This window comes from Leptopilina boulardi, unplaced genomic scaffold (assembly GCF_019393585.1).
Source record: "Leptopilina boulardi isolate dan_hultmark-lab unplaced genomic scaffold, ZJU_Lbou_2.1 LbouV2_362, whole genome shotgun sequence".
NCBI lineage: Eukaryota > Metazoa > Arthropoda > Insecta > Hymenoptera > Figitidae > Leptopilina > Leptopilina boulardi.
This window is the reverse complement of record NW_026137932.1, coordinates 4,264,258-4,277,387: the sequence shown is the minus strand read 5'-3', so window position 1 is coordinate 4,277,387 and position 13,130 is coordinate 4,264,258. Positions and strand designations below refer to the sequence as shown.

The 13,130-nt window shown below is 19.7% G+C and overlaps 2 protein-coding genes across 3 annotated transcripts in view; one reads left to right on the top strand and one right to left on the bottom strand.

Annotated features, from left to right (window-relative positions):
• LOC127286821 (egg protein CP422-like) overlaps positions 1–12,634 on the bottom strand; it is a 77,049-nt gene extending 64,415 nt beyond the window's left edge. Inside the window, exon 1 of one of the 2 annotated variants that reach the window (XM_051313425.1) lies at positions 12,628–12,634. The gene's annotated coding sequence lies outside the window, so the exon portion shown is untranslated. Of the gene's footprint in view, positions 1–2,823; positions 2,832–12,627 lie in introns of those variants that run through there. The other variant, XM_051313424.1, reaches the window with a different exon arrangement.
• On the top strand, positions 193–12,618 carry LOC127286817 (transmembrane protein 165). Its single transcript, XM_051313417.1, has 6 exons — positions 193–369; positions 3,316–3,517; positions 7,491–7,666; positions 7,750–7,932; positions 9,567–9,672; positions 11,930–12,618. Exons 1-6 carry the CDS (start codon positions 283–285, stop codon positions 12,004–12,006), a joined length of 831 nt encoding a protein of 276 aa, XP_051169374.1. The 5' UTR covers positions 193–282; the 3' UTR covers positions 12,007–12,618.
• Positions 12,635–13,130: the final 496 nt, after the last annotated feature.

Genomic DNA, 13,130 nt, shown 5'->3' with positions numbered 1-13,130 from the left:
TAAGAATTATAGATCTCCTACTGTCAGGGTTATGTAGATAAAAATACATGAAACTGTCGACATACGATGTAACATTTTGGAGGTTCTATTGTAGAAAAAAACCATAGCATTACAACCCATCACTGTTTACATTAAACATACCCATTCCTGAGCCTAGTAATTATCTAGTGATGTAATATTAGTGTTTTTTAAATTACACTATGAATTAGTTGTCCCTTCTGTTTTGAATACGTCAGTTTGCATGGTTGTTCTTATTTTGGTTTATTTGCCTTATTTCTACTGATGAATCGTTTAATGAGTAGTGCAACAGCAGCTGATAAATTATCCCTTAATGTGGGAGGATTTCAAAATTCTTTTACAACATCGATGGTGAGTTTAGAAAAAAAATAATAATAATAATAATAATAGAAACTTCATATTAATTATTGTTTTACTTTTAAGTCGAAAAAGAAATAATATATTTAAACTAAAAGAGAGAATTCTATAATTTATATTGACATTTAAAGTTTCATTGATAAATCCAATGTTAATTTATTTGAAAATAAAAAAGATTGTTAAACATTTTTTTCTTTTAAATATTAATTTAAAATTAAATCAAATTCTCCTTATCCATTCTTGAAAAATAAACATTTATCCAATGTAAACAAAAGGATATCAATTAAATTTTTATTTTTAATAAATAATTTCCATTGCATATATTTTGTATTGTCTATGAAAAATTGTGTATTTTTTTCAAGTTAATCAACGTAAATTATTTTTTTTTGATAATTTTACACTATAAATAGAAATAAAAAAAATTTTAACCTTATTTTTTGAATTATATGTATTTTCGATTGTTATTATTGTAAAAAGTTGCACATATGTCAATTAAAAATTTCTGAGAAATTTAGTTTCATCTTTCGCAATTACAAAATATTAAATATTTTTTGTTTTCTTACATATTTTTTTTTGTAATATCCTTTTTCTCAATCAATTATTATTGAAAGTAATTTTATTTAGTAAAAAAAATTTTTTTAAATGAAAAATTCGTAATTACAATCAAGATTTAAAAAAAAAATTAAATAAATCTTATTAAATTGTAAATAATACAAAATTTATTCGCAAAAAACGAACACAAATTATTGAAACTAAATTCTTATTATTATTTTAACTTAATTCCTAAGGAAAATATTTATTTTGAAAAAATTAAATAATTTAAAAAAATTTTTTTTGTCGAAAATTATTAAAACTATTTTTTTTCTATTATTTGAATTTCCTTTTAATGGCAAATAATAATTTTTTTTCAAAAATATTTGATTTTTAAAAATATTCATTGTCGAAATAGACTTTTTCAAAAATTTATTAAAATATTGTATATTTTTCATTTCTTTTTTTTTTTCAATTTTTTGTAAATTAAATATAAAATATTAAAATCAGGGTGCTTAACGGTCAGGGAAAAGTCAGGGAATTTCTTTAATTTTCTATAATTTTTCACTGAAAAAGAAAATTTATTTAATTTAAATACTTAATTACTTGACTATTATCAAATAAATATTTATTTGAACCTAATAATTTTTATTTGAGTTAATAAAAATGGTATTTGTTTCAAATACAACAATTATTGGTTCAAATACAATTTATTTAATACGCAGGCCTTGGATTATACGACTTTTTCGACTTTTTCCGACTTTTTTCGATTTATTTTAATTAAATGTGACTTTTTCGACTTTTTTTTTATATTTTTGAAAAAAAAAAATTTTTTCAAATTCAATTATTTCTAAAAATTTCAAATCAAAATCAATTAAAATTCAATTATTTACAAAAATTTTAATTCAAAATCAACTAAAATTCAATTATTTTCAAAAATTTCAATTAAAATTCATTTATTTTCCAAATTTTCCATTAAAATTCAATTATTTTCAAACTTTTCTATTTAAAATTAACTACAATTGAATTATTTTCAAAAATTTTCTATTTAAAATTATCTAAAATTCAATTATTTTCCAAATTTTCAATTCAAAATCAACTAAAATTCAATTATTTTCAAAATTTTCAATTTCAAATTAATGAAAATTCAATTATTTTCAAAATTTTCAATTCTGAATTAATTAAAATTCAATTATTTTCCAAATTTTCAATAGTAATAAATTACAATTAAAATTTAATTTTTCGAAAATTTAACTGTGTGAAATCAATTTTTTTTTTCTAAAACATAAATTATTTTCATATCTGTAAAATTTAATTATTCTCTGAAAATTAACAAAATCTTTTAAAATTCAATTATTTCTAATAATTCTTGATAATGTTCTTATATCTATAGAATTATTCTCATTACAAAATTAATAAAATTAATTTAATATCTAATAACATTAGTTATTTAAAGTAAAATATTAATTAACCAATACAAAATTTATTCACAATAACGAACACAAATTATTGAAACTAGATTCTTATTATTATTTTAATTTAATTCCTGAGGAAATTATTTATTTTAGAAAAATTAAATGATTTTTAAAAATGTTCGTTGTCGAAATTGACTTTTTCAAAAATTTGCAAAAACAATAAAAAAAAAATTATTAAAATTACATTTTTTATTTTCATTTCTTTTTTTTCAATTTTTTATAAATTAAATATAAAATATTAAAATAAAAAGTATGTAAAATTGGTAATAATTAAAAATTTTAATTAATTTATTATTTAATCAATTAATAATAATAATATTACTTTTCTTTTAAAAATTGGAAAAAGGATGATTTTTAATAAAAAGAAATTACAGTTAAAAGAAAAAAAATCACCAACATTTCTTTATGAATTTAATACGGTTGTTCGTATAGGTAAGAAATTTTTTTTTTTTTACTATTTATGTGTATTCAATAAATCTATTTTTTTCTCGAAGGACACATGACGTTAAACACTGAAAAAATTACATGTTTTTAATAATCGTATTTTATCATTTATTTATTTACCATGAAAATATTTACAATTTTATACATAAATTTATTCAAATAAATGAATATTCGGTTTTTTGAAAAAAGAAAGATATACGTAAAAATAAAAAATAAATTGATATAATACAAAATTTTTATTTTTATTAAAAAATTATTAAATTAAAAAATTATTCAATTTGTATTATTATTATTATTAAATTAAAAATTAAATTCTTATTATTTAATTAAAAATTATTCTTTTTTTTTACTGTTTAAAACAGGTTTTCAGCATTTTTTGAAAAAATACTAACGTTATAAATTGGCGATTAATGAAAACGAAAAAAAAAATTCCCTGCCATTTTTCAGTGACTAACTAATTTAAATTATTGAAATTTTTTTTTATTTACAGAAGGCGACAACGAATTTGGGGCAGGAAGCCCAGGGCAACCTGGGCTTTCTTCATGCCTTCGTTGCTTCACTTTCTGTAATTGTTGTCTCTGAATTGGGAGACAAAACTTTTTTTATCGCTGCAATTATGGCGATGAAATATCCTCGACTTACCGTCTTTACCGGAGCAATAGGTGCACTCGCTTTTATGACTATCCTTTCAGGTAATAAAAAAAATTTTTTTTCTATATAAATTTTATTCTAATTTTAATTCTAATAAAATAAATAAAATAAATAAAATAAATAAAATAAATAAAATTAATAAAATAAATAAAATAAATAAAAACAAATAAAATAAATAAAATTGTACTTTTATACAATTTGGTACAAGATTTGTTTGTTTGTTTTTTTTTTTTTTTTGAAAATTTTTACTTAACCAAAAATTTATTTAAAAATAATTCTATTCGATTTTTTATTTGACAGACCTTACATTTATTTGAATAAATAAACATTCGTCAAAAACATTTTCACTTAAATTTTAAAATTAATAAAAAAAAAATTTATGTATAATTTTTGATTGGTTAATTTTAAAATTCTTGTCCAAAAAAGTTTCTGACAAAAATCATTTCGAAAAAATGAAAATTCTATCAGATAAAAATTCTGTTAAATGAAAATTTGAAAAAAAAAAGAAAAATTTTGACAAATGATAAATTTGAACAAATAAAAATTTTGATAAATAAAAATTCGAACAATTGGAAATTCTGTGAAGTAAATTTTTTTTTATCAAAATGTTGTTAATATCGACAATTATTTTAATGAAAATCTTGTCAAAAAATAATTCGAACATATAAAAATTTGGCTAAAAAAAAATTATATCTAATGAAATTCCTATCAAATAAAAATTCTAATTTTAGAAATTCATGTGAATTTGTTTTTTTTTTTTTTTTGTATTCTGGAAACAAATAAAATTATTTTTAAAAGTATTATATCATTTTTTTAAATTAGTCGGCAACGTCTTTGATCGAAATGTGTTTCTTTATAACGATGTAAACATTAAAAGAATTTTTTATTAAAAAAATAAAAATTGTTCTTCTCTTTTGATAAAAGCAACTTTTATTTCCGACTAATTTACTATTAGGGTAATTATTATTGCTAATAAAAAAATTTTTAAAAAAAACCCATTAACTTAAATAACTTATTATTGAAAAAGTAGTTTCATTTATTAATATATTTTTTTCCAAACTACTTAAAATTAAACGAAGTTGCAGTGTAAATAAATCATTGATTCTTTACATTACTGATATCTTTGAAAAAGATTCGCCTGATTTTAATTCTTTTTTTTTTTTGCATCTGGTATATAGAACAAATCAGATAGTAATTGCAATCGACTGATAAAGCAATAAATTTAATTCTTAAATAATAAATTATAGTCTAAATATCGTTTTATATTTTTGAAAACTATTTTTTATCTCAACGTTTAAATCTTTTAAAAAAATTTTTATTTTTGAATAATTAATTAAAAAATTGTTATTACCAAAAATATCATTCATCTGTAAAATATGACGTTTACGCGGTATTAATAAAAGTAAAATGAAATTCATAGTTTACTTGTGAACAATGATTTATTTCTTATAATTAACGAAGTACTATTTAAAACTAATAGCAAGTTGCTTTACTGCAATTTTTTTTTTTTTTTTTTTGACACACATATAAGTTTCATTTCAAGGTTTAGTTTTTATGTTACAAAGATGCCGTTATAATTCTTCGAAGTTGATTAGAAGACTGAATTCTTTGGAATTTAGTTAAATTGCATTTAATGGTTTAATTTACAAAAAAAATAGCAATATTGAAGATATTTTGAATTATTAATTTTATTTTATTTATTATATATTAATTTTAATCATAACATTGGAAATTAATTATTTGATTAACAATTTTATGATTAATTTCAAACGTTTATTTAATTTAATTTATTCATTTATTTACAAAAAATTTTAAGCTTGATTCCGTCATAGAGAAAAAATTTTAAACATTTTTTTGGAATTTTTGAAAATTTTTCATAATTTCAAAAGAAAAAAAAATGCAATAAACCCATAAATATTGAAAAATATTCTAAATTTTCGAAAAAAATTAAAAACAAAAAATTGTTTTTTTTTTTAAACGGGACCAGGATTTAATTTTTTTTTTTTTTTGTAAATTTAAAAAGAAAAAAAAATTGAAAGATACAAACAATTTCAAAAATAATATTTCAATCTATACATTTTCTATATTACAGAATTTTTATATCCTAATCGAAAATTTTTTTCATAGAATTTTCGTAATATTTGTTCGAATTTCCCATTTAATTGAATAACGATTAAAACAAATTTTTATTCATCAGAATTTCTTTACATTGATTTTTCTTTCAGATAAATTTTTTATTTATTCGAATTATTATTTGACAAAAAGGATAAACATTCTAATAAATTAACTTTTATCATTATTCATTAGTGTCTTTCTTTAAATTAATTGAATTAAATTTTTATTTTATTTTATTTTTTTACAATTTTAATAAAATTAAATTTTTTTTTCAAATTTTTACATCCAATAATTGAGAAAATTGAAAAATTGGATACTTTTAAAGATTTTAAATTTTAAAAAATATTATTAAACTTCAAAAATAATTTATGTAATTTTTAAATTAGCTTCAAAAGTTATTGATTGTTCAATAACTACTTTTAAAACAAAATTCCGCACGACAATACAAAATATCTTTGAAATTTAAATATATGAATTTCAATATTTAACACGTTTAACATTTTAACTGTTGAATTTATTTCAAGAAACAAATAAATAAATGTAAATTAACTGTTTGATAAATTTTAGATTTTTAATTTTTTTTAATAATTCTCACATTTATTTGAAAAGTAAAATTTAACAATAATAATTGTGATGGAAAAAAGTATTAAAGTGCATAAATCATTGTTATATAATTGTATTTTTAATAAATTATTTATGCAAAATAAAAAAAAAATGAAAAAGAGATATTTGAAAAATTCTTGGAAGTAGATGCGTTTTATTTATAATAGTAGAGAGCAATTGAAAACTAATAAGTATGCTATTTACTTAATTTTATTTTTTTTAAATTTTCGTAATTTGGCGAATTACTTCTTGGATTTTAGAGCAAAAAAATGTGTAGTTTAAATTTTTTTTCTTTTATGTTTAAATTGTTTAGAATTGTTTTTTTTTAACTCTCTATAAATAATTATTAAATTATTAAAAATAAAAAATAATAATAATAAAAAAAATTATAAATTATTAAATATGTGTCAGAATATTATTATATTTCATACAAAGTCGTTGGGAATTATTAAAAAAAAAAAAAATTCCAATTTTCTTTTTAATTTAAGCATCTAAAAAGAAATTAATAAAAATTTTAAAAAAATACAGAATTATGATTTTTCTAGAATAATAATTATTGATCTACGTAATGTGAATACATTATCATAAAGTTAAATCCTATCTTGATCTACTTATATCAACAATAAATTTGTATGATAAGATTGATTTTACAGTGAATAAAGATTCTCTGGGATCTAATCTTTTTTCTATATATATATTAATATATATGGGCGATTCCACATGAAATTTACCTATGACCTTTTAAACTCGGATAATTTTTTTAAAAAATTTTTTGTAGAAAAAAATAGTATCTTTTTTAAAATACTAATTTTATAAATTTTCAAGTTATGAATTTTTTAAAATTTGGAACCGATTTTTTTACTTTTTTTTTATTTTTATACATTTACCTGGAAATACTAAGAAGATTTTGCAAAAAAGTTTTAGACTTCTTTAAACAATTTGTTTTAAAAAAAAAAAATATTTTTTTTATTTCTTGAAACAAAATGCATTTTTCCTATGGAAAAATTAAATACCAAAAAAAACGGTTTATTTTTGAAAAATAAAAAAAAAACAATAAAGAAAAACTTTTTTGAACAAATTAAATTATTAAATTAAATTAATTAGTTAAATTATTTAATTATTATTTAATTTAATAAAATTTAAAAACACAAACTTTTTTTCTAAAATAATTTTTACCTTCTTAAATTTGTTTTTAATATTTTTTAAATGTCTAAAAAAAATACACTAATAATATTCCCGTCAATTTGTTAAATATAAATAAATAAATAATTAATAATAATAATTTTGATTTAACAGTTGTATTTGGATATGCAGCAACGATAATTCCCCGAGCCTATACGTATTATATTTCGACAGCATTATTTGCTTTATTTGGTTTAAAAATGCTTCGAGATAGTTATTATATGTCACCTAATGAGGGACAAGAAGAACTTGAAGAGGTTCAATCTGATCTGAGAAAACGAGAAGATGAAGTAATTTTTCCACTTTTTTATTTTATTTATTTATAATAAAATAAAATAAAATAATTATTCTAATAAATAAATATTAATTATAGTTTGAGAAAGATGCGGAAAGTACATTAGTTCAAGATCCAGAAACTGGAATCATAAAAAAAACACAAAAGAAAAATGCATTGATGGTATTGTCGAGGATTTTTCTACAAGCTTTTACATTAACATTTCTTGCCGAATGGGGAGATCGTTCTCAGCTCACAACAATTCTTCTTGCAGCACGTGAGGTAAATTCTCTACAAAATTAAAAAAATAAAGTCCTTAATGTAATTAATACAAATAATATTATTATTATTATTCATAAATAAAAAAAATTAATAATTAATAATTATTATTATCATTATACATAAAAAAAATAATAATAATAACGGGTTTCGCATTTATCTACTAAAAGCTACTATTTGCTACTTTTTTATAGTTTGCTACTGTTTGACTAATTTTTTCAGCCTTGTGCTACTAAAAGTTACTTATTTTTTAGAATTTTCCAAAATTTATTTTACAATATTACATTTCTTTAATTTAATATAAATTGAATTTTTTTAAATTGATTTTTGTTATAAATTAAATATTTAAATTATTATTTCAATAATTTAAAATGATTTAAATTATTTTCTAATTATTAAAATTGAATTTAATAACAATTTTAATTAAATCATTTAAAATTAAAAAAAAAAAAACATTTTAATAACATAATCATAATACAACATTTTTTAATTGAATTCTAGAATTTTATTTTCAATTTTATTTAAGTACGTTTAAAATATGATTTGATTTGAAGTAAAATTATATTTTATTTAAATTAATTTCGTATTTAATCATTTTTATTGTATAATTTCTTAAATTTTCCATTTCCTTACATTAAGAAAACAAAAATCGTTTTTTTAATTATATTTTTGAAGCGCATAATTGAGTAGCTGCCTGCAATAACTCGCCGAGCGCTTGACCGATCGCTCTAACGCCAGTCAAACGTTCAAAAACGTGAAAAAAATGAAAAATGAAAATTTTGATTTTTAAAAAGTGCAATCTTGTAGGACATAAGATGGCGCATCTTTTTTTCCTTTGAATTTTTTTTTATAGATCAAAAAATAGAGTTAATATATGCAAAACACTTAAAAATTTTATTTCACAAATTTCATTCAATTTTTAAACATAAATCATAGTATCTTTGACAAATTTCAATGAATCTTATTGAAAATTGACTCGCTAACGCGTCGCGCATGTTTTCTTAAACGTTCTATATTTTCTAAAGTTGTTGATAAATTGTTTTTCAATTTTACACTTTATGTCGACAAAGGTAAGTAAACATTATTATTGACAAGTCTTCATTTACAATTAATTATAAATAAACAATTGATGATTTTAATATTTTTGATTATGTTGTCGTCTTCTATGGACCTAAATACGTATGTATATTAATTTTCAATAAGATTCATTGAAATTTGTCAAAGATACTATGATTTATGTTTAAAAATTGAATGAAATTTGTGAAATAAAATTTTTAAGTGTTTTGCATATATTAACTCTATTTTTTGATCTATAAAAAAAAACTCAAAGGAAAAAAAGATGCGCCATCTTATGTCCTACAAGATTGCACTTTTCAAAAATCAAAATTTTCATTTTTCATTTTTTTCACGTTTTTGAACGTTTGACTGGCGTTGGAGCGATCGGCCAAGCGCTCGGCGAGTTATTGCAGGCAGCTACTCAATTATTTCATAAAAATCATTAGACTATTTCAAAAAAAGTACTATAAAAAACGAAATACTTTGAATTATTGGATAATTTTTCTTGTAAATTCAAAAATATTAATAATAATAATAATAATAATAATAATAATAAATCTTGTAAATATTTATAATTACAGGATGTTTATGGCGTTATAATTGGAGGAATTTTAGGTCATTCGTTTTGTACAGGATTGGCTGTTCTTGGTGGACGAATGATAGCTCAAAAAATATCTATACGAACAGGTAACTTTTTGTACTTATAAAAAATGTTTTTCTTTTTTTTTACTAAACGCTTTTTCTAGCAACAATAATATAATTAATTCTGTCTGTCTTTATTTATTTATTTTTTTTTTATTTTTTGAAATTTGATAAAGAAAACTCAACATTTGAAAACACGCCCGTGAATTATATTTTTAAAGTCTTTACAGGTTTTCAAATTTTTTTCGATTTCTCTGCCTTAAGAGAAGGGTGAAATTTTAACCCTTGAAAATTTACTTATATGTGATAAATTTATTTTTTTTAATTATTTAGAATTCAGAATTATTCTAAATTATTGAAAAAAAAAATTATTTTTGACTACCGTCAGCCGGGGCTATTATACTAAAAAAAAACGCTACTTTTTTACTTAATTCTTCAACAAAATTCAAAATTTAAATAATAATAAAAAAAATTCTACTCTTGTATTATATTAGGGCTATTATATTCAGCAAATTTTTTTTTTTTATTTATAAAATATCCTTAACATTTTTTTATACAGCTTTAGATAAATGAAATATTTTTTGCAGATAGTTTAGATTATGATAAAAAATAGGAAAAAAAATTATTTAACAAATTTGAAAGTTAAACATTGATATTTTACTAAAATCTATATTTATTAAAAAAAGGTTAACATTTTTTAGGTTAAGTAAAACAACTCAATATATTACACAAAAGGACAAAAAAATTTTTGCAGAAACACATGAGTTTCTCATAAAAATCATTAATTTGTAATTTTTATTTTACATTATTTTATTAGAAATAATTATTTTTTAAACGAATTTTCAATTTTCGAATTAAAATTTAACAGATTTTCTTTTTATACGAATTTTTACATAACAAAATTTAAAGCTACGGAATTATTATTTTATAATCATTTTTTCAACATGACTGTTTATTTCAGAGAATTTCAATATTAACTGAATTCCCATTCAATTAAATTTTATGCTATTCGAATTTTTAAATGAGAAAAATTCCAATTCACCGAATTTTAATTTAAACGAATTTTGAATTAATAGAATTTTTAAGACGCCAAATTTTCAATTTGTCCGAAATTACAAATAACCAAACAAAAAATCGATAGACAGATTTTGGCGCAATTTAAAAAAAAATTTTTTAGTTGTAAAATTTCTAATTGGTCAATTTTTAAAAAATTGCGACGAAATCTCTCTGTCGATTGTTTGTTTGGATATTATTGTAATTTCGAACAAATGAAAATTCGGCGTTCTAAAAATTATATGAATTAAAAATTCATAAAAATGAAAATTGAGACGAATTTTAAATTAGATTAATTGGAATTTTTTGTCAATTTACAAATTCAAATCATGTAAAATTCGATTGAATGAGAATTTTGTTAAGAGCATTTGAACCTTCGTGACGTCACAAATCATGGCGCATGACACGCAAACTTCTCAGGTATGTGAAAAACACAATTTTGAATATTTTTTAAAAAAACCTTTTGTAAAATGTTCAGAGAAACATTGACTATGTCTGTTATGTGCGAAAAATTCAAAATTTTGCGTATAAAACGTTTTTTAAACAATGTTTAAGTTGGTTGTCACAAGTAAGGAAAAATACACGAATTGCTTATATGTAGGCATTGTTTAAAAAACGTTTTATACGCAAAATTTTGAATTTTTCGCACATAACAGACATAGTCTATGTTTGTCTGAACATTTTCCAAAAGATTTTTTTTTTTAAAATATTCAAAATTATGCTTTTCACATACCTGAGAAGTTTGCGTGTCATGCGCCATGATTTGTGACGTCACGAAGGTTCAAATGCTCTTAAATTAAAATTCTCTTAAATAAAAAGTCAAGTAAAAAAAAAAATGACTGTTAAAAAAGAATTAATAAAAATTTTATTAAACCTTCATTAAAAAAGAGAAATTCTGTCAAATGCTAATTGAAAACATAAAAATTCGTCTAAAAAATAATTAAGATTTCTAAAAAAAAAAATTCTTTATAATGAACATTCGAATTATTGATTTTTATGCGTCACGAATTTTCGTCTAGCGTCTGAGAAAAAGAATTAAATAATTATTATTTCAATATAAATATTTGATTAATTAAAAACTTGCACTGAGTATAATAGCCCCATGGGTGAGTAAAATAGCCCCCGGTTGACAGTATTTTATAATTTTAACAGTTCTAAAATTTAAAAAATTTGTGAAATAACTTATAAATTATTCTTAAGAAAAGTTAGGAAAGTTAGTTTTAACAATAAAAAAAAAAATTTGTTTCAGTAACTCTAATTGGAGGAATTGTGTTTTTACTTTTTGCGGTAACAGCTCTAATCATCAATCCTTCGGATAATGTATGAATATTGAAGAAAAAAATGAAAATGAAATGAAAATACTTACGTGATTCGTTGTAGAATCAGGTTATTATGTGAGAAAAGGTGAAAAATACCTTTTTTTCGCAGCCATTAGGCCCCCTCTTCCTCCAATTTTTTTTTTTTTTTTTTTTTTGAAAATGTTCATTTTTAGACGCAGCAGAAATGCGGAGAATACCTAACGAATTATCATCGTACTTAGAGTCTTTTATATAATAGTTGATATTATTTTCTTTTCCACTAATTTAGTTGCATTATATTTTATTGTATTAGTTAGATAATTTGTATTTGTTAAACAAAAGATCTCGACAATATACGAGAAATGTCTCGTGTTTTCCAGATTTTCTTAAATTTGTTTTTTGTGAATAAATTGTATATTTGTATCAAGAACTATTTTTATAATCGTTTTTGTAAAAAGTTATAATATTTCGCGGGCCTAATGGATCTTGTGAAAATGATAATATAGGTATACTTTTAGAATAGGAATTGCAAAAATAATTGTATACAATACTTGTATTCTAATTTTAATTTGTTTCTACTGTACAGCCTGTGTAAAATTGAACCTGATATTTTTATGAATTATATTTTTCTAGAGATTTATTATCCGATTTTTTTTTTTTACAATATTAGTTAGAGAAAATATTTAGAATAGATTTATTATTTTTCTGTTAAAAAATTTATTTGTTAAAAAAAAAATACGCACACACAGAAAAAAAAATTCTTTTCTTCAAAGAAATTAATTTTATTGATAATTTTTTTTTTCTTTAATATAAAGAAAATTTATTTGTTTCAAACAAATGATTTTTGATTTAAAAAAAAAAAAAAATTATTTTCGTTTTAAAGAAATTTTTTTTATTTAATTCAAATAAAAATTTTTCTTTAATTTCTCTTTCTAAATTTTAATTTATTCGTTTCAAACAAATGATTTTTGATTTAAAAAAAAAAAAAAATTATTTTCGTTTTAAAGAAATTTTTTTTATTTAATTCAAATAAAAATTTTTCTTTAACTCTATATCAATGTTAGAATTTTTTTGATTTAATTTAATTTCTTTCAGAAATTTATGAAAATTTCTTGCTTCAAAAAGAAGATATTTTTTTTGTTTCAAAGAAAA

Coding starts and splice junctions, on each gene's coding strand:
- LOC127286817 (XM_051313417.1), top strand. CDS start 283: ATGAATCGTTTAATGAGTAGTGCAACAGCAGCTGATAAATTATCCCTT. Junction 370..3,315: donor ATTCTTTTACAACATCGATG/GTGAGTTTAGAA, acceptor TTTTATTTACAG/AAGGCGACAACGAATTTGGG. Junction 7,933..9,566: donor TTCTTCTTGCAGCACGTGAG/GTAAATTCTCTA, acceptor TTATAATTACAG/GATGTTTATGGCGTTATAAT.